The following is an 18,258-nucleotide window of genomic DNA, read 5'->3' on the forward strand; positions in this document are numbered from 1 at the left end:
CCTCCCTCAGGGGGAAGCAGCCTGATATGGCCCCGTCTGGTCCACCATTAGTCCAAAGGTGCTTCCGGGTCAGGGCACAGCCGGAGCATAAGAAGCAGGAAGGAGGCGCGGCCGCGGCCTATGGTGCATGCGCATAGCATGCAGGGACGGCATCGGTCGCGAGCCCGTCTCAGGTGACCGCTGCGGCCGTCGGGTGGAGAGAGGCTGCGGCATGGGAGCGGAGGCCAACTGCGGCGTGGGAGCGGAGGCCGGGTGAGTATGGCGGAGTGATGTAACCATCACATAGTATATAGCACAGCATCACATGGTATACGGCACATTACCGCATGGTATACAGCACAGCACCCCCCCCATTCTATACAACACAGCACCCCCATGGTATACAGCGTAGCATGGTATACAGCCCCCCATGGTATATAGCATCGCATGGTATACAGCACAGCACCACATGGTATACAGCACAGCAACCCACCATGGTATACAGCACCCCCTGTTGTGAATTCGCTTTCTGGCCTCCCTCTGGTTATTACTGAAGGTAGTGGAGCTGGTCAGATTGACAGAGGGATTGTGAGTTCTCTTTCTGGGCTCCCTCTTGTGGTTACTGGAGGTAATGGAGCTTGTTGTGAGTTCATTTTCCCCTTCACTACTGAGGCCCGATGAACTCCCTCTTCTGGTAAGGAAAGGTAGTGAGCCTGATTATCAGGCACCTGAGCCTAATGATGATGACTGGCTGAGTGGAGTTACGGACTGGATATAAGGCTGCCTACGCCCTTCTGCCCTGCGGGTGATTTCTCTGTGGGATCCTTGGAGACCAGTCTGAATTCCTGCTCTTCTAAAGCTAAGTTTTTCTGCTCTGCTTTTTGCATTTGTGCTTTGACTTTGTTTGCTTTGTTTTTCTGGATTTCTGCCATTCCCTGCTGGGGTGAGCTGAATTCCTTTAGCTCTGTCTTCTGAAAATACCTGAGTGCTGATATAGTTTTTGAAGCCTAGCTGCTTCAGGGTCTTTTTCCATATCAGCTGTTGGCTTATGTCTTTGATAGGGTTTTGGCAGATTGCAGACAGCAACCTTCCTTTCCTGTCCTATTCGCATTAAGCATGGGGATGAATGGAAGACGGCGTTTAATACTCCGGAGGGACATTGTGAGTACCTGGTGATGCCTTTTGGGCTCACTAATGCCCCTTCTGTCTTACAGTGCTTCATGAACGATATTTTCCGAGATTTTGTCGATAAATTTTTGATTATCTATCTGGATGATATTTTGATCTTCTCCAAGGATTGGGATTCTCATGTGGAACATATTCGGACTGTGTTCCGGATCTTGAGGGAGAATTCCCTGTATGTCAAAGGATCTAAATGCCTTTTTGGAGTACAGAGGATTTCTTTTTTGGGATTTATTTTGTCTCCGTCAACTATTGAAATGGACCCGGCCAAGGTACAGGCCATTTACGATTGGGTTCAGCCCACTTCTTTGAAGGCCCTCCAGAAGTTTTTGGGTTTTGCTAATTTTTATCGGAAATTTATAGCAAAATTTTCTAGTATTGCCAAGCCATTGACTGATTTGACTAAGAAGGGTGCTGATGTGTTAAATTGGTCTCCGGAGGCTGTTTCTTCCTTTCAGGAGCTGAAGCGAAGATTCACTTCCGCCCCGGTTTTGCGGCAACCTGATGACCCTGCTCGTGAGAGCTTACAATCTACAATGAGGTGAGGGAGATACAAAGTACAGGTGTGTATTTACATTTGTATTTTTACAATGAAGGTCCAGCCATTTTGAGGGAGTGAAGGATGGATAGAGATAGTGAATGGGCTACACACGCACACTTACACATAGAATGACTTTGATTAGTGAATGTGATAGGCCACTGTGAACAAATGTGTTTTGAGGGAGCGCCTAAAGCTATGCAAATTGTGGTTAGTCCTAATTTCTTGGGGTAGAGCATTCCAGAAGATAGGAGCAGCATGGAGAAGTCTTGGAGTCGGGAGTGGGAGGTACAGATTAGTGCAGAGGTAAGTCGAAAGTTTGCAGAGCGCAGCGATCGGCTATGCCGATAGACAGAAATGAGGGAGGAGATGTGGGGGGGTGCCGCACTGTGGAGAGCTTTGTGGGTGAGAACAAGTACTTTGAATTGGATCCTATAATGAATGGGCAGCCAGTGTAATGACTGACGAAGAGCGGACACGTCCAAGTACCGATTAGCCAGATGGACGACCCTGGCAGCTGCATTAAGAATGGACTGGAGAGGGGATAGTCAAGTGACAGGGAGGTGTTGTGAGTTCATTTTTCCCTTCACCAGTGAGGTCTGATGAACTCCCTCTTCTGGCGAAGGAAGGTAGTGAGGCTGATTACCAAACAGCTGATGACTGGGTCACAGGAACTGATGACTGGATATAAGGCAGCCGACGCCCTGCTGCATTGCTGGTGATTTTCCTGCTGGATTCTTGGAGACCAGTCTGATTTCTGCTTCTCAAAGCTAAGTTTTGCTCTGCCTTTTGTACTCTTTAGTTCTGGTTTTGTTTGCCTTGTTTTATGGAGTTCAGCCATCCCCGGCCGGGGGTGAGCTGAATTCCATTTTTGTCTCTGATCTGTTGATCTCTGGCTCTGTCTTCAGAATTTACCTGAGTACTGATATAGTCTTTTTGAAGCCTAGCGGCTTCAGGGCCTGTTTTTCCTCCTTCGGTGACTCATCCATTACAGAATCACCAGCCATACCGCAGATCCTAGGGTACTCAATAGCAGGAAAGAATTGTAAGAAAAAAAAAAGGTGTCAGAATTTCTTTGTGTATATTTTTTCCTCTATCTCTGAGGCCGTAGGGGGAATTTTTTTTTTTCTCTCAATGGAGGTGAAGCAATTGTCTGATCGTGTGGAGCAGCTCGCTGCGGAAGTGCGGGGAATTTCCGCCTATCTTACTCATTCACATGCTGCTGGACCAAAGATCCCTACTCCTGATGTGTTTTTTGGGGATCGGTCTAAATTTTTGAATTTCAAGAATAATTGTAAATTATTTTTTGCCTTGAAGCCTAACTCGTCGGGGAGCTCCGCGCAGCGGATTAAAATTGTCATGTCTTTGCTGCGCGGCGATCCCCAGGATTGGGCGTTTTCTTTGAAACCTGATGATCCTATTCTAAATAATGTGGATGCATTTTTTCAAGCCTTGGGGTTGTTGTATGATGAACCTAATGCTATTGATCAGGCTGAAAAGGCCCTGTTGGCATTGAGCCAAGGTCGGGATTCTGCAGAGTTGTACTGTCAAAAATTCCGAAAGTGGGTGGTCCTTACTACCTGGAATGATGATGCCTTGGCAGCTCTCTTTCGGAAAGGTTTGTCAGAAACCGTAAAAGATACTATGATGGGATTTCCTGTTCCCTCAGGTCTTGACGATTCTATGTCATTAGCCATTCAGGTTGATCGGCGTTTGCGTGAACGTAAGACCGCACGAGAGGTGTTGCCACCTGTTGAACAAATGTCTGAACCTATGCAATGTGATAGAGTTTTGTGAAAGGGGGCAACATCAGGAGTTCAGAAGGCGTAATAAGCTGTGTTTTTTTTTTGTGGAGATGCCTCGCATATTATTTCTGTCTGCCCTAAACGAGAGAAACGTTGTGCTCACACGTTTTCTGTGGTTGGTGTTCAACCTAAGTTTCTTCTGGCAATTACTCTGATCTGCTCCCTGTCCACATTTTCCGCTAAGGCTTTTGTGGATTCGGGAGCAGCTCTGAACCTGATGGACTTGGATTTTGCTAAACGTTGTGGATTTCCTATGACGCCTTTGCGGATGCCTATCCCTTTGAGGGGTAATGATGCGACTCCTTTGGCGAAAAATAAACCTCAGTTTTGGACCCAGGTGGTAATGCGGGTCGCCCCAGACCATCAAGAAAATTGCAGATTTTTGGTGTTGCATAATTTGCATGATACCATTGTTCTGGGGTTTCCCTGGTTGCAAATCCATAATCCAGTTTTGGATTGGAAATCTGTGTCTGTGGTGAGTTGGGGTTGTCGGTGTGCCCTTAGTGATGCTCCTGTTTTCTCCACCTCTCCCCAGTCGCATGATGTTCCTGACTATTTGGCTGACTTTTATGATGTATTTAGTGAGAATGAGTCTGCGTCTTTGCCTCCTCATAGGAGTTATGACTGTGCAATTGAGCTGAGCCCGGGGTGCAAATTTCCCAAGGGTTGGCTCTTCAATTTATCTGTACCCGAACACGAGGCTATGCGATCCTATATTAAGGAGGCGTTGGAGAAGGGTCATATTAGACCATCCTCGTCACCCTTAGGTGCCGGTTTTTTTTTCGTGGCTAAAAAAGATGGTTCATTAAGGCCTTGTATTGACTATCGTGCCCTCAACAAAATTACTGTTAAATATCAGTATCCGTTACCCCTGATTTCTGATCTATTCTCCAGAGTTAAAGGTGCTTGCTGGTTTACCAAGCTTGACCTCAGGGGGGCGTATAATCTTATTCACATTAAGCATGGGGATGAATGGAAGACGGCGTTTAATACTCCGAAGGGACATTTTGAGTACTTGGTGATGCCTTTTGGGCTCACTAATGCCCCTTCTGTCTTCCAGTCCTTCATGAACGATATTTTCCGAGACTTTGTGGATAAATTTTTGATTATCTATCTGGATGATATTTTGATCTTTTCCAAGGATTGGGACTCTCATGTGGACCATGTTCGGACTGTGTTCCGGATTTTGAGGGAGAATTCCCTGTATGTCAAGGGATCGAAATGCCTTTTTGGGGTACAGAGGATTTCATTTTTGGGATTCATTTTGTCTCCGTCAACTATTGAAATGAACCCGGCCAAGGTACAGGCCATTTATGATTGGGTTCAGCCCACTTCTTTGAAGGCCCTCCAGAAGTTTTTGGGTTTTGCTAATTTTTATCGGAAATTTATAGCTAATTTTCTAGTATTGCCAAGCCATTGACTGATTTGACTAAGAAGGGTGCTGATGTGCTGAATTGGTCTCCGGAGGCTGTTTTTTCCTTTCAGGAGCTGAAGCGAAGATTCACTTCTGCTCCCGTTCTGCGGCAACCTGATGTCTCACTCCCGTTTCAGGTAGAGGTGGACGCCTCTGAGATTGATGCAGTAGCTGTTTTGTCCCAAAAAGATCCTGTGACATCTAAAATTAATCCCTGTGCTTTCTTTTCCCGAAAGTTCTCCCCATCCGAACGTAACTATGATGTGGGGAATCGGGAACTGTTGACCATGAAATGGGCATTTGAGGAGTGGAGACATTGGTTGGAGGGAGCTTGACACCAGGTTGTGGTCCTTACTGACAACAAGAATTTGATTTACCTGGAGTCGGCCAAACGCTTGAATCCTAGACAGGCTAGGTGGGCCTTGTTTTTCACACGTTTTGATTTTGTGGTCTCTTTTCTTCCTGGCACTAAGAATGTCAAGGCAGACACCCTCTCTAGGAGTTTCTTTGCTGATTCTCCTGTTGTGACCAAGCCTGCTACCATCTTAGGCGAGGGGGTAGTTCTTTCTGCCATCTCGCCCGATTTGAGACGTGCTCTGGAAGAGTTCCAGGAGGACAAACCTGAGCGTTGTCCCAGTGGAAAGTTGTATGTTCCTGACCAGTGGAGGAAGAAGGTGATGTCTGAAGTTCATTGCTCTGCATTGGCTGGTCATCCAGGTATTTTTGGTACTAGAGATCTGGTGAGTCAGTCTTTTTGGTGGCCCGCCTTGTCTCGTGATGTCTGGAATTTTGTGCAGTCCTGTGGGACTTGCTCCCGGTCTAAACCTTGTTCTCGCTCTAGTGGGTTGTTGATGCCTTTGCCGGTGCCCAAGAGGCCATGGACCCATATTTCAATGGATTTTATCTCTGATATGCCTGTCTCTCAGAGAATGACCGTTATTTGGGTGATTTGTGATAGATTCTCTAAGATGGTCAACACCTCGGCAGGTGGAGCCTTCTGCCTGCCCAGGTGTTGACACTGTGGTGGAGAGAATGCATCGGATCTGGGACCAAGTGGTGGATAAGTTGTCTCTCTCCCAGGAAAAGGCCCAGCGGTTTTCCAACCGGCATAGTACCATTGGTCCCCAGTTTAAGGTGGCTGATATGGTTTGGTTGTCATAAAAAAATATCGCTATGAAGGTGGCTTCTCCTAAGTTTAAAGCCTAGATTTATTGGACCTTACAAGATTTTGGAGATTATTAATCCGTCTCTTTTCGGTTGGCTCTTCCTGTCACGTTTAAGATTCATAATGTGTTCCATAAGTCCTTGTTGAAGAGGTTTGTTGAACCAGTAGTTCCTGGGGTGGCACCTCCTGACCCTGTATTGGTTGAAGGTAACATGGAGTATGAGGTAGAGAAGATACTGGATTCCCGTCTGGCTAGACGGAGACTCCAGTATTTGGTTAAGTGGAAGGGTTATGGTCAGGAGGATAATTCCTGGGTCTCTGCCTCTGATATTCATGCCGAAAGATTGGTGCGTGCCTTTCATCGGGCTCACCCTGATCGCCCTGGTGGCATGGATGAGGGTTCGGTGACCCCTCCTCAAGGGGGAGGTACTGTTGTGAGTTCATTTTTCCCTTCACCAGTGAGGTCTGATGAACTCCCTCTTCTGGCGAAGGAAGGTAGTGAGGCTGATTACCAAACAGCTGAGCAGGTAGATGATGACTGGGTCACAGGAACTGATGACTGGATATAAGACAGCCGACGCCCTGCTGCCTTGCTGGTGATTTTCCTGCTGGAATCTTGGAGACCAGTCTGATTTCTGCTTCTCAAAGCTAAGTTTTGTCTCTGCCTTTTGTACTCCTTAGTTCTGGTTTTGTTTGCCTTGTTTTATGGAGTTCAGAGATCCCCGGCCGGGGGTGAGCTGAATTCCATTTTTGTCTCTGATCTGTTGATCTCTGGCTCTGTCTTCAGAATTTACCTGAGTGCTGATATAGTCTTTTTGAAGCCTAGCGGCTTCAGGGCCTGTTTTTCCTCCTTCGGTGACTCATCCATAACAGGGAGGCCAATTAATAGAGCATTGCAGTAATCCAGGCGGGAGTGGATCATTGCTACAGTGAGGGTTTTTGTTGCTTCCATGTTGAGAAAAGGGCGGATTCTAGAGATGTTCTTTAGGTGTAAGCGGCAAGAGCGGGCAAGAGATTGTATATGGGATGTGAAGGAGAGATTGGTGTCAAACATAACACCCAGACAGCGTGCCTGATGCCGGGGTGTTATTGTGGTACCACCCACAGAGAGGGAAATGTCAGATTTAGGGAGGTTAGTAGACGGCGGGAGCAGAAGAAGTTCAGTTTTGGAGAAATTGAGTTTCAGATAGAGAGTGGACATGATATTGGAGACTGTGGACAGACAGTCACTGGCGTTCTGTAGTACAGCGGGGGTAAGGTCGGGAGAAGACGTATATAGTTGTGTGTCATCAGCATAAAGATGTTACTGAAAGCCAAATCTGCTGATGGTCTGTCCAATTGGGGCTGTGTAGAGAGAGAAAAGAAGGGGGCCAAGGACTGAGCCCTGAGGTACCCCGACAGCAAGAGGAAGAGGAGATGACGTGAAGCCAGAGAACAAAACACTGAAGGAGCGGTCAGAGAGATAGGAAGAGAACCAGGAGAGAGCAGTGTCCTTAATGCCTAGTGACTGGAGCCTAGAGAGTAGGAGATGGTGGTCAACAGTATCGAAAGCTGCAGATAGGTCAAGAAGAATGAGTAGAGAGTGGTCACCGTTACGTTTTGCTGTCAGAAGGTCATTGGTCACTTTGATGAGTGCAGTTTCAGTCGAATGTAGGCGGCGGAAGCCGGTCTGTGAAGGGGAGTGAGTGGAGAGGTAACGGGTAAGGCGGGAGTAAACTAAGAGTTCCAAAAGTTTAGAGATGAAGGGGAGATTGGAGACTGGTCTGTAGTTGTTGGTGCAGGATGGGTTGAGAGCGGGTTTCTTTAGTAATGGAGTAACAATGGCGTGTTTGAAGGAGGATGGGAAAATGCCCGAGGAGAGGGAGAGATTAAAGATTGTAGTTAGGTGGGTTGTGACGACTGGAGAGAGAGACTGGAGGGAATGGAGTCAGTAGTGCATGTAGTCGGACGAGAAGAAGAGAGGAGTCTGGAGACTTCTTCTTCTGTGATGGGATCAAATGTGGAAAGTGAGCCAGGGGAGATGCAGGAAGGGATGGGAGTCACAGCACTTGGTGGTTGAGAGATTTCCTTACGGATATTATCTATTTTTTCTGTCAAGTGGGAGGCCAGGGCATCAGCACAAATGTCTGTGATAGGGGCTTGTGCTTTTGGCCTGAGGAGGGAGTGAAAAGTGTCAAAAAGTTTCTTGGGGTTGTTGGCTAGTGAGGAGATCAGGGTGGTGAAGTAGGTCTGTTTGGCGAGGTGAAGGGCAGCATTATAGGTTCTTACATAAATTTGAAGTGGATGAAGTCTTCAGGTGTGCGGGTTTTTCTCCATAGGCATTCAGCACTCCTAGAGCATTGCTGGAGAAGTTGAGTTTGCGATGTGAGCCAGGGCTGTTTTACTCTGTGCTTGGAGGTTCTGAGGGTGAGGGCAGCTACTTGGTCAAGGGTGCTTCTAAGAGTGTCATTGTAGTGATGAACAGCCAGATTAGGACAGGATAAAGAGGAGATTGGGGACAGTGATGAGTGTAGGGAATCTGAAAGTGTCTGAGGGTTAATGGCTTGTAGATTTCTGACTGTGTGGTAGGTAGGAGTAAGCTGGGGTGGGCGAGGATTTGTGAGCGTGAAGGAGAGAATGTTGTGGTCAGAGAGTGGAAGCGGTGAGTTATTTAGGTGGGAGATTGAACAGAGCTGACCGAAGACCAGATCCAGGGTGTTACCGTCCTTGTGTGTCTCAGAGGTTGAAAGCTGCGAGAGGCCTAGAGAGGTGGTTAGTGATAGAAGCTGGGATGCAGATGTGGAGGTAGGGCTGTTAATGGGGATGTTGAAATTTCCCAGGATGAGGGTTGGAAGTTCTGAGGACATGAAGTGTATAGCACAGCACCCCCCATGGTATACAGTCCCCTATGGTATACAGCATAGCACCCCGCCATGGTATACAGCAGAGCATAGTATACAGCACAGCACCCCCCATGGTATACAGCACGGCATGGTATACAGCACGGCACCCCCCATGGTATACAGCACAGCACCCCCCATGGTATACAGCACAGCACCCCGCCTTGGTATACAGCACCCCCATGGTATACAGCACCCCCATGGTGTACAGTACAGCACCCCCCATGGTATACAGCACGGCATGGTATACAGCACGGCACCCCCCATGGTATACAGCACGGCACCCCCCATGGTATACAGCACTGCATGGTATACAGCCCTGCATGGTATACAGCACAGCACCCCCCATGGTATACAGCACCATGGTATACAGCCCCCCCGAGAATGGCCCCACAGTCCTGGCTGTACTGTTGCATAAACTAAAAGAAAAACTCTCCTCACCTTCTAATCGTGCTTCCGCTGCTCCCAGCTCCTGTCTCCTGCTCTGCCTGATAAACAGTTAGTGCGCATGTGTCAGAGGCAGACAGGGGAATGATGGGAGAGGGAGCGTCGGCTGACGCTCTCCTCCATCATTGCTTTGAACTGTACCGGCATCATAGACGCCGGTACAGTTCAATGCGGCGGGGGGGTCGGTGCTGACATGGTGCCTCTCTGACCCCCCTCCCGCCCAGCCTGCCCCGCCGCTGGGGCCCAATGCGGGCCTCCTCTGCTCATTGGGCTCCATACGCCAGTCAGGGCATTAATGCCCTGACTGGGGGCCCAGACCCCTAAGCGCTCGGGCCCCGTCGCAGCTGCGACCCCTGTGACCGCGGGGGTCATTTTTTATTTATTACTACTTTTGTCAGATTCAAGATATTTCTGTCACCATTGTGGGTTTTTCTATCATCAAACGAGGGGTACCAGCAATTTAGACCACAGGAGGAGTGAATATTTTGATTCCACAGCCACTTTCCGGAAATTAACACGCAGTGGATGTTGGAGAGTGAAAATTACACATTTGCCATTTTGATACCCAGCACATAATGCCCAGATTGTGCTCCAGGAGACACACACCAAAAATTAAGTGGATTCTTCTCACTATAATATTGCTAAATACAGGGATCCTAAATGTTGTTTGCGCACACTGCAAGACTCCGGAGTGAGAGCGGATTTTGCTGGATTGGTTTATAGAAACTCTGTTGCTTTTCAACAGCCTTTGAGCCACTAATAGTGTGGGAACCTCTGTTTTTCCAATGACAGATGATGGACCTGAGTGGGGACTTGTTTTTGTGAGATGAGAATTGGTATTATTTTTGCTTACATAACATTGATTGGTTTCTTTCTATTTGATATTTGGGAGGCAGAATGAACGGACAGTTGAACACCGCACACTACTGGTTCATCCAACAAGGTTTTCTATTAGACTGTGAATTGTCATTGTCTTGGTAAATAATTAAAGTTTTTTACATAGCTTGCCATTTTTATGGACAGTTTAAGTAGAAATGTTCAAGAATATAAAACTCAAGGATATTTTATTAAAAAAATTGTTTTTTTATCTTAGCAGATGACTGTACCAGGAGATCAGAGGGACAGCTGACATCTTCAACTATTAAATCTGATGATCTTGAGATCCTACAAGATACAACTGAAGTGATTACCATTACTCCAGATATATCATCATCCATTCACAGCAAAGATCTGTCATCTGATCCTATGAAACAGGTCCCATCTTCTGATTCATTACCGACTACTAAGGAAAATCAAAGTCACAAAAGAGACATTAAAAAGCAAACTGCTCCTAAAGCAAAGAAGTCATTTTCATGTTCAGAATGTGGGAAATGTTTTAACAACAAATCACATTTTGTTACACACCGGAGAACTCACACAGGGGAGAAGCCTTTTTCATGTTCAGAATGTGGGAAATGTTTTAACAACAAATCACATTTTGTTACACACCGGAGAACTCACACAGGGGAGAAGCCTTTTTCATGTTCAGAATGTGGGAAATGTTTTAACCAGAAAGGGAATCTTGATAAACACCATAGAACTCACACAGGGGAGAAGCCTTTTTCATGTTCAGAATGTGGGAAATGTTTTACACGTAAATCACTGCTTGTTACTCACCATAGAACTCACACAGGGGAGAAGCCTTTTTCATGTTCAGAATGTGGGAAATGTTTTGCACATAAATCACTGCTTGTTACTCACCATAGAACTCACACAGGGGAGAAGCCTTTTTCATGTTCAGAATGTGGGAAATGTTTTGCACATAAATCACTGCTTGTTACTCACCATAGAACTCACACAGGGGAGAAGCCTTTTTCATGTTCAGAATGTGGGAAACGTTTTAACAACAAATCACATTGTGTTGCACACCAAAGAATACACACAGGAGAGAAGCCTTTTTCATGTTCAGAATGTGGGATATGTTTTAACCTGAAAAGAAATCTTGTTAAGCACCAAAGAACTCACACTGGAGAGAAGCAATATTCATGTTCAGAATGTGGGAAATCTTTTGCAGATAAATCACTGCTTGTTACTCACCATAGAAGTCACACAGGGGAGAAGCCTTTTTCATGTTCAGAATGTGGGAAATCTTTTAATCTTAACTCAAATTTGGTTAGGCACCAGAGAACTCACACAAGGGAGAAGCCTTTTTCCTGTTCAGAATGTGGGAAATGATTTGACCGGAAAGAGCATCTTGTTAGACATCACAGCAGTCACACAGAGGAAAAGCTTTTTTCATTTTCTTAATGTGGGAAATATTTTACTTGAAAATCAACTGTTAATAAACATCAGAGACATCACATAGGGGAGAAGCCTTTTTTATGTTCATAATGTTGGATCTTCTTAAAGGGGTTGTCTCTTGTCATTCCTCATGTTTACTGATGAAAGGAAAAAATAAACTTTATTAATTCCAAATGTAAAACTATACCCATAATTCACTCCCTGAAGGTTAGTCAGTAGGTGACTAATAGGTTGAGGGTATATAGGATGAGGTGACATATACACACTCACTCTCCAAGCCTCTCATTTCTACGGGTTTCATCATCCTCACCAAAGACGACTCATCAGGAGACAATTTAATATTGACCTATATTCAAGTGAGACTAGACAAAAAAAACTAAAATCATGTTATCCGAAACAGTCAGAAAACTAGCCACATATTGGCAGACCCCAGACCTCAAGCTATATACTTTGTAAGTTTATAAGCCACTCCAGTGTCAGGAATAGATAGTATGTGAAAATACAGTATAATTCTTGTGTTTTTATCCTATAGGGACCGACCTAGTTTGGTATTGTAACTGCTGTTAATTAGTGGTGCAAACAAATTGTCCTAGACCAGTGATGGCGTACCTATGGCATGCAGAGCCCTCTCTGCTGGCACGTGGTATCACCTCATCTACAAGTGTCCTCGCTCCAGATCTGTAGCTTCCTGCCTCACATGGCAGTCAGCAGCGCTGCTGGATAACATCATCATTCAGCTCCGCAGCCGCTGTGCCAGTGAGAGGAAGCTTCCGGCGAGTTCGCGGAGAGGTGAGAGGTGTGTGTGTGTAATGATGTGAGTGATGGAGAAGGAAATGATGGGGAGAAGGCAATGATGGGAGTGATGGAGAAGGCAATGATGGGAGTGATGGGGGTGATAGCAATGATGGAAGTGATGGAGAAAGCAATAATGTGAGTGATGGAGAAGGCAATGATGGGGGAGAGGGCAAAGATGGGGTGGTAGTGAAGAGGGCAAGGATGGGAGTTATGGAGAAGGCAATGATGCGGGTGATGGGGGAGAAGGCAATGATGGGGAGAGGGCAATGATGTGAGTGATGGAGAGGGCAATGATTGGGTGGTGAGGAGGAAATGATGGAGGTGGAATGGGCAATTTCTACATGAAGGAGATCATGATGGGGCAATTTCTACATGAAGGGGATCAGGATGGGGCACATTATTAAAAGAATGGGGCATATTACTCAAAGAAGGGGACAATGATGGGGCATATTACTACAAGAAGGGGACAATGAAGGGGAATATTTCAGGGTAGAATCTGCTTGTTATTGTTAGGTTCTTTAGAAGGACGTAGATCTGGGGATTTATTCTGACAGAATTTTATAGGCTGAACTGGATGGACTAATGTTTTTTTTTTGGCGTTACTAACTATGTTACTAAGTTATTCCATGCTAATATCTATCTAATCTGCATTTTTGTCCCTAAAGATCAATCCAGCCGCTGTGTCTGGAAAGGGCAGTGTGAGTGGCTCAGTGTCAGTGTGCGACAAGCACGCATGAGCTTGAAGCCCCCCTGCTGAACAGAAGAGAAGACTGCAAAGGTAAGTTTCAAATCAATGAATTGTTTACATAATAGAATTGATCATCAAGGTTTAGGGATGGCAAGCGCTGTACAGGGAAGAGAGTTTGCAGCTTTTCCTTCTATACCAGGAAAGATCTTTGAACAAATTATTAAACAACATGTATGTCAATACCTGGATAAGAATGAAGTGATTAAACAGAGTCAGCATGGGTTTGTAACTAATAAGTCATGTCAGACTAACTTAATTTCCTTCTATGACGGAATCACTGATTGGGTGGATCAAGGAAATGCTGTAGATATAGTATATCTTGACTTCAGCAAAGCATTTGACAAAGTCTCTCATACAATCCTTATTGAAAAAATGACTAAGTATGGAATGGACAAGGCAACTGTTAGGTGGATTCATAACTGGCTTAGTGATCGGACCCAAAGAGTGGTCATAAATGGCTCCACATCCGGTTGGAAGAATGTCTCAAGTGGGGTACCACAGGGCTCTGTCCTGGGCCCTGTATTGTTCAACATCTTTATCAACGATTTAGATGAAGGAATTGAGGGTAAACTGATTAAATTTGCTGATGACACAAAGCTAGGAGGGATAGCTAATACTAGAGAAGAGAGAGAGAGGATTCAAAAAGATATAAATAAACTGGAGAAGTGGGCAGCAATTAACAGAATGGTTTTTAACAGGGAGAAATGCAAAGTACTTCATCTGGGCAATAAAAATGAAAAAAGCATATACAGAATGGGAGGAATAGGGCTAAGTGACAGCACATGTGAAAAAGACTTGGGTATACTAATAGATCACAGACTGAATGAGTCAACAGTGTGATGCAGCAGCAAAAAAGGCAAATGCAATTCTAGGATGTATTAACAGAAGCATACAGTCTAGATCACGTGAAGTCATTATTGCCCTCTACTCCTCTTTGGTCAGACCTCATCTGGAATATTGTGTCCAGTTTTGGGCACCACATTTTAAAAAAGACATCAACAAACTGGAGCAAGTTCAGAAAAGAGCGACTGGAATGGTGACCGGTCTGCAAACCCTGTCTTATGAGGAAAGGTTGCAGGATTTGGGAATGTTTAGTTTGCAAAAGAGAAGACTGAGAGGAGACTTAATAGCTGTCTACAAATATCTAAAGGGCTGTCACATTGTACAAGGATCAACTTTATTCTCATTTGCACAAGGCAAGACTAGAAGCAATGGGATGAAACTGAATGGGAGGAGACACAGATTAGATATTAGAAAAAACTTTTTGACAGAGTGATCAATGAGTGGAACAGGCTGCCACGAGAAGTGGTGAGTTCTCCTTCAATGGAAGTCTTCAAACAGAGGCTGGACAGACATCTGACTGGGATGATTTAGCAAATCCTGCTTTGAGCAGGGGGTTGGACCAGATGGCCCAGGAGGTCCCTTCCAACTCTACGATTCTATGATTCTTATCAGAGAAAATGAACTTCTGTATCGGGTTACCAATGCTGATTCCCTAGATAAGCCCTGGACTTATAGCAAACAGCTGATTGTTCCTCAGAAATACAGAATTCCCCTATTACACCTTGTTCATGACATTCCTACTGCTGGCCATCAAGGCAAAACACGCACTGAGAGACGATTGACTCAATCTTTCTATTGGCCTGGGATTTCCCAAGCCGTAGCGCATTTCTGCCGAACTTGCGACATTTGTCAGAGTAGAGGGCGACCCGGAGATCACCCAAAGGCACCCCTGCAACCGCTCCCTATAATAGAAGAACCCTTTCAAAGAGTAGCTGTCGATATCATTGGACCTCTGGCTAAACCAAGTAAATCTGGAAAGCAGTACATTCTCACTGTTGTGGACTATGCCACCCGATATCCAGAAGCTGTGGCCTTGTCAAGTATTTCTGCAGCCAAGGTGGCCGAGGCCCTGGTTACCATTTTCACCAGAGTAGGATTCCCCAGTGAGATCTTGTCAGACCAAGGATCCCAGTTCATGTCAGAGCTGGTCCAGTGTCTGTAGCGCACCTGTGGAGTACGAGCGATCCGAACGACCCCGTATCATCCCCAAACAAATGGACTTTGTGAACGATTCAATGGCACTCTGAAGAATATGCTGCGGGCCTTCACTGACAGAGATTCAGACTGGGAGAAGTACCTACCCCATCTCTTGTTTACCTATCGGGAAGTTCCCCAGGAGTCCCCCGGGTTTTCCCCCTTTGAACTACTCTATGGAAGAAAGGTCCGAGGACCCTTAACCCTGCTAAAAGAATATTGGGAGGGACAAGTTGAAGATACAGGAGCCCCTGTTGTCCCTTATGTCCTAAAGCTGCGAGAAACCCTGGCTCAACTCACTAGTTTAGCCCAGAGTCATGTGCGTATGGCTCAAACCAGACAGAAGACATGGTATGACCGTAAAGCACGCTATCGGGAGTTTGTAGACGGACAACAGGTCTTAATGATTGTTCCCTATTGGCAGAATAAACTGCAGACAACATGGGAGGGTCCCTTCCGGGTTCACAGAAAACTAAATGATACCAATTATCTTCTTGCTTAGATGATCAGGGGCTAAGACAAAAGACTGTCCATGTGAATATGATTAAGGAGTACCATGACCGGAACTTTCCAATGATAGCAAGCTGTCGGCTAGCTTCAGAAGACGGTCAAGAGGATGAGGACTCCCTACCTGATCTCGTGGAAGCAGAAAAAAGCCAGTAGAAAAAAATATATAAAGTGCTCTCAGTGAGAGAAACAAAATTCCTATTTCAAAATTCCTATAACAAGATTCCTATTTTGTTTCTCTCACTGAGAGCACTTTATATATTTTTTTCTACTGGCTAACACGGTACCAAACCACTTTTTTCGTTTTACTAAATGGAGGATACCAGAATGTACCGTAAATCTATGGAACTGAAAGATCGTCTGAAGAAACTGGCACAACTGGATAGCGACATCTTCTTTTTAACAAGATGCAAGAAGGAGCACTTAATACCCAAAGGACTAAGCTTAAAGAATCCCATTCGGAATACCTACAATACTCATTACTCACAACACCTCTGCTATAGGACTTCGGAGAGACTACGGAACCACCTTATTCATGTTTTCTACAGCACCAAGAAAACGGTCCAAATGGAAATACAAACTTTAAGGAGTACAATTGCTGGTGACATACAGCAGAAAATGCAGCTTTTCTATACAACACTGCAGTCGTACCTAATATACAACAAGAAAAAGAAACTCCACAGACTTCGACTGAAAGCAGGATTACATTCCAGCACCAGTCAAGACCCTCCTAAACACTACAGCATGGGGCAAAACCACCAGAAGGACACAGGTACAGTCAGCTGTGTTATTAATCTGTCATCTTACAAACCCACTAATCTAGAACTTAATGTACTTTCCAGAGGTCTCACATTCTGTCCTACAAAACCTCTAGACAAAACAGAACTTTGTAGTGACATGGAACAATACTTCAGGAGACTTAGACTGAAGGAGTTCTTCTCTGTCAAAGAGGACTTGGGGCTTCTGGGCAGCCAAACTCAAGTCAAACTAGAGAATAAGAAAAACTCTGACTGGACTCCTCCCTCTGGCCGCAACACCATTTTGGACCAATATATTGACTCATTTAGACATTCGATGCAGTCCACGATATTGGATAAAAAAGCAAAGGAAACATCTAATATAAGTTTGCAGGAGAAAAAGGCGATTCACGGCCTTAAGAACAACAGGGAGATCACTATTAAGCCTGCGGATAAAGATGGTGCCATAGTTCTCCTTAATACAACCGACTACATCAAAGAGGCTCACAGACAACTGATGGATATACAGTACTACACCAAACTGGATGATGACCCAACTCCAAAATATCTGAGGGAGTTGAAAAGAGTCATCAAAGGTCTATGTACAGACCCCATAAACCTTCTGGACTTAATACCCGAGAATCCAAGGATGTGAACTTTCTATATGCTTCCCAAGATTCATAAGCCAGGCAACCCAGGGAGGCCAATCATCTCAGGGGTGGGAACACTAACTGAAAAATTCTCAGGGTGGATTGAAAACATCCTCAAGCCGCTGGTAAGGAAGACAGCCAGCTATATACAGGACACTACAGACCTGCTTAATAAGCTATCCATGATCGGTCCCCTCCCCGACAGCACCATCTTAGCCACCATGGACGTCGAATCCTTATATTCCAACATCCCACACGAAGATGGACTAGCGGCCTGCCGAATGTTTCTTGAGGCCAATGGGATCCCCTCCAAGTCTGTAATAGCACTTACCAGATTCATCCTCACACACAACGTTTTCTCTTTCGGTGAGGAGCTATACCTACAACGCACCGGCACCGCTATGGGAAGTAAAATGGCACCCCAGTACGCTAATCTCTTCATGGCTAAACTGGAAAATGACTTTTTAGCATCCTGCTCCATCAAACCCTTTGCCTATTTCCGTTACATTGATGACATATTAATAATCTGGACTGAGCCTGAACAAGAACTTCTAAATTTCCATGACAAATTCAACAAATTTCATCCAACCATAAACTTGACTTTAGACCATTCAAAAACAAAAATCAACTTCCTAGACACCACCATAAAAATCCAAAATGGTTCATTCCAAACATCAGTATATCGGAAACCAATTGACCGTCCCACATACCTCAAATGGGACAGCTTCCATCCTAAACACATTAAGAAATCCATTGTCTACAGCCAGGCCCTCAGATATAACCATATCTGTTCCAGTCCCAAGGACAGGGATGAACACCTAACCCAGCTTAAAATGTCATTTTTAAATCAAGGTTACCATCCCACCTCCATTGATGGTCAGATCGTTAGGGTCACAAGGATCCCTAGAAGTCAAGTACTTCAATACAGAAAAAAAGAGGAAAATCGTGTACCTCTGGTAGTGACCTACAACACACAGCTTGAAATACTCAGAAAAATGGCTAAGAAACTTCACCATATCCTACACAAGGATGACCGGTTAAAAACACTATTCAAAGACCCCCCCTTGCTATGTTACAGAAAACCTCCCAATCTAA

At 45.2% G+C, this 18,258-nt stretch overlaps 1 protein-coding gene across 1 annotated transcript in view; it reads left to right on the top strand.

The window, feature by feature from the left end:
* Positions 1-11,870, top strand: part of LOC141082460 (uncharacterized) — a 92,942-nt gene extending 81,072 nt beyond the window's left edge. The window contains exon 3 of the mRNA XM_073566399.1: positions 10,506-11,870. Within this exon, the coding sequence (XP_073422500.1) occupies positions 10,506-11,623 (1,118 nt within the window). The 3' untranslated portion in view covers positions 11,624-11,870. The remainder of the gene's footprint in view (positions 1-10,505) is intronic.
* Positions 11,871-18,258: the final 6,388 nt, after the last annotated feature.

The sequence above is a fragment of the Dendrobates tinctorius genome, unplaced genomic scaffold (assembly GCF_039654945.1).
Source record: "Dendrobates tinctorius isolate UK_male_01 unplaced genomic scaffold, ASM3965494v1 ptg000017l, whole genome shotgun sequence".
Taxonomy (NCBI): domain Eukaryota; kingdom Metazoa; phylum Chordata; class Amphibia; order Anura; family Dendrobatidae; genus Dendrobates; species Dendrobates tinctorius.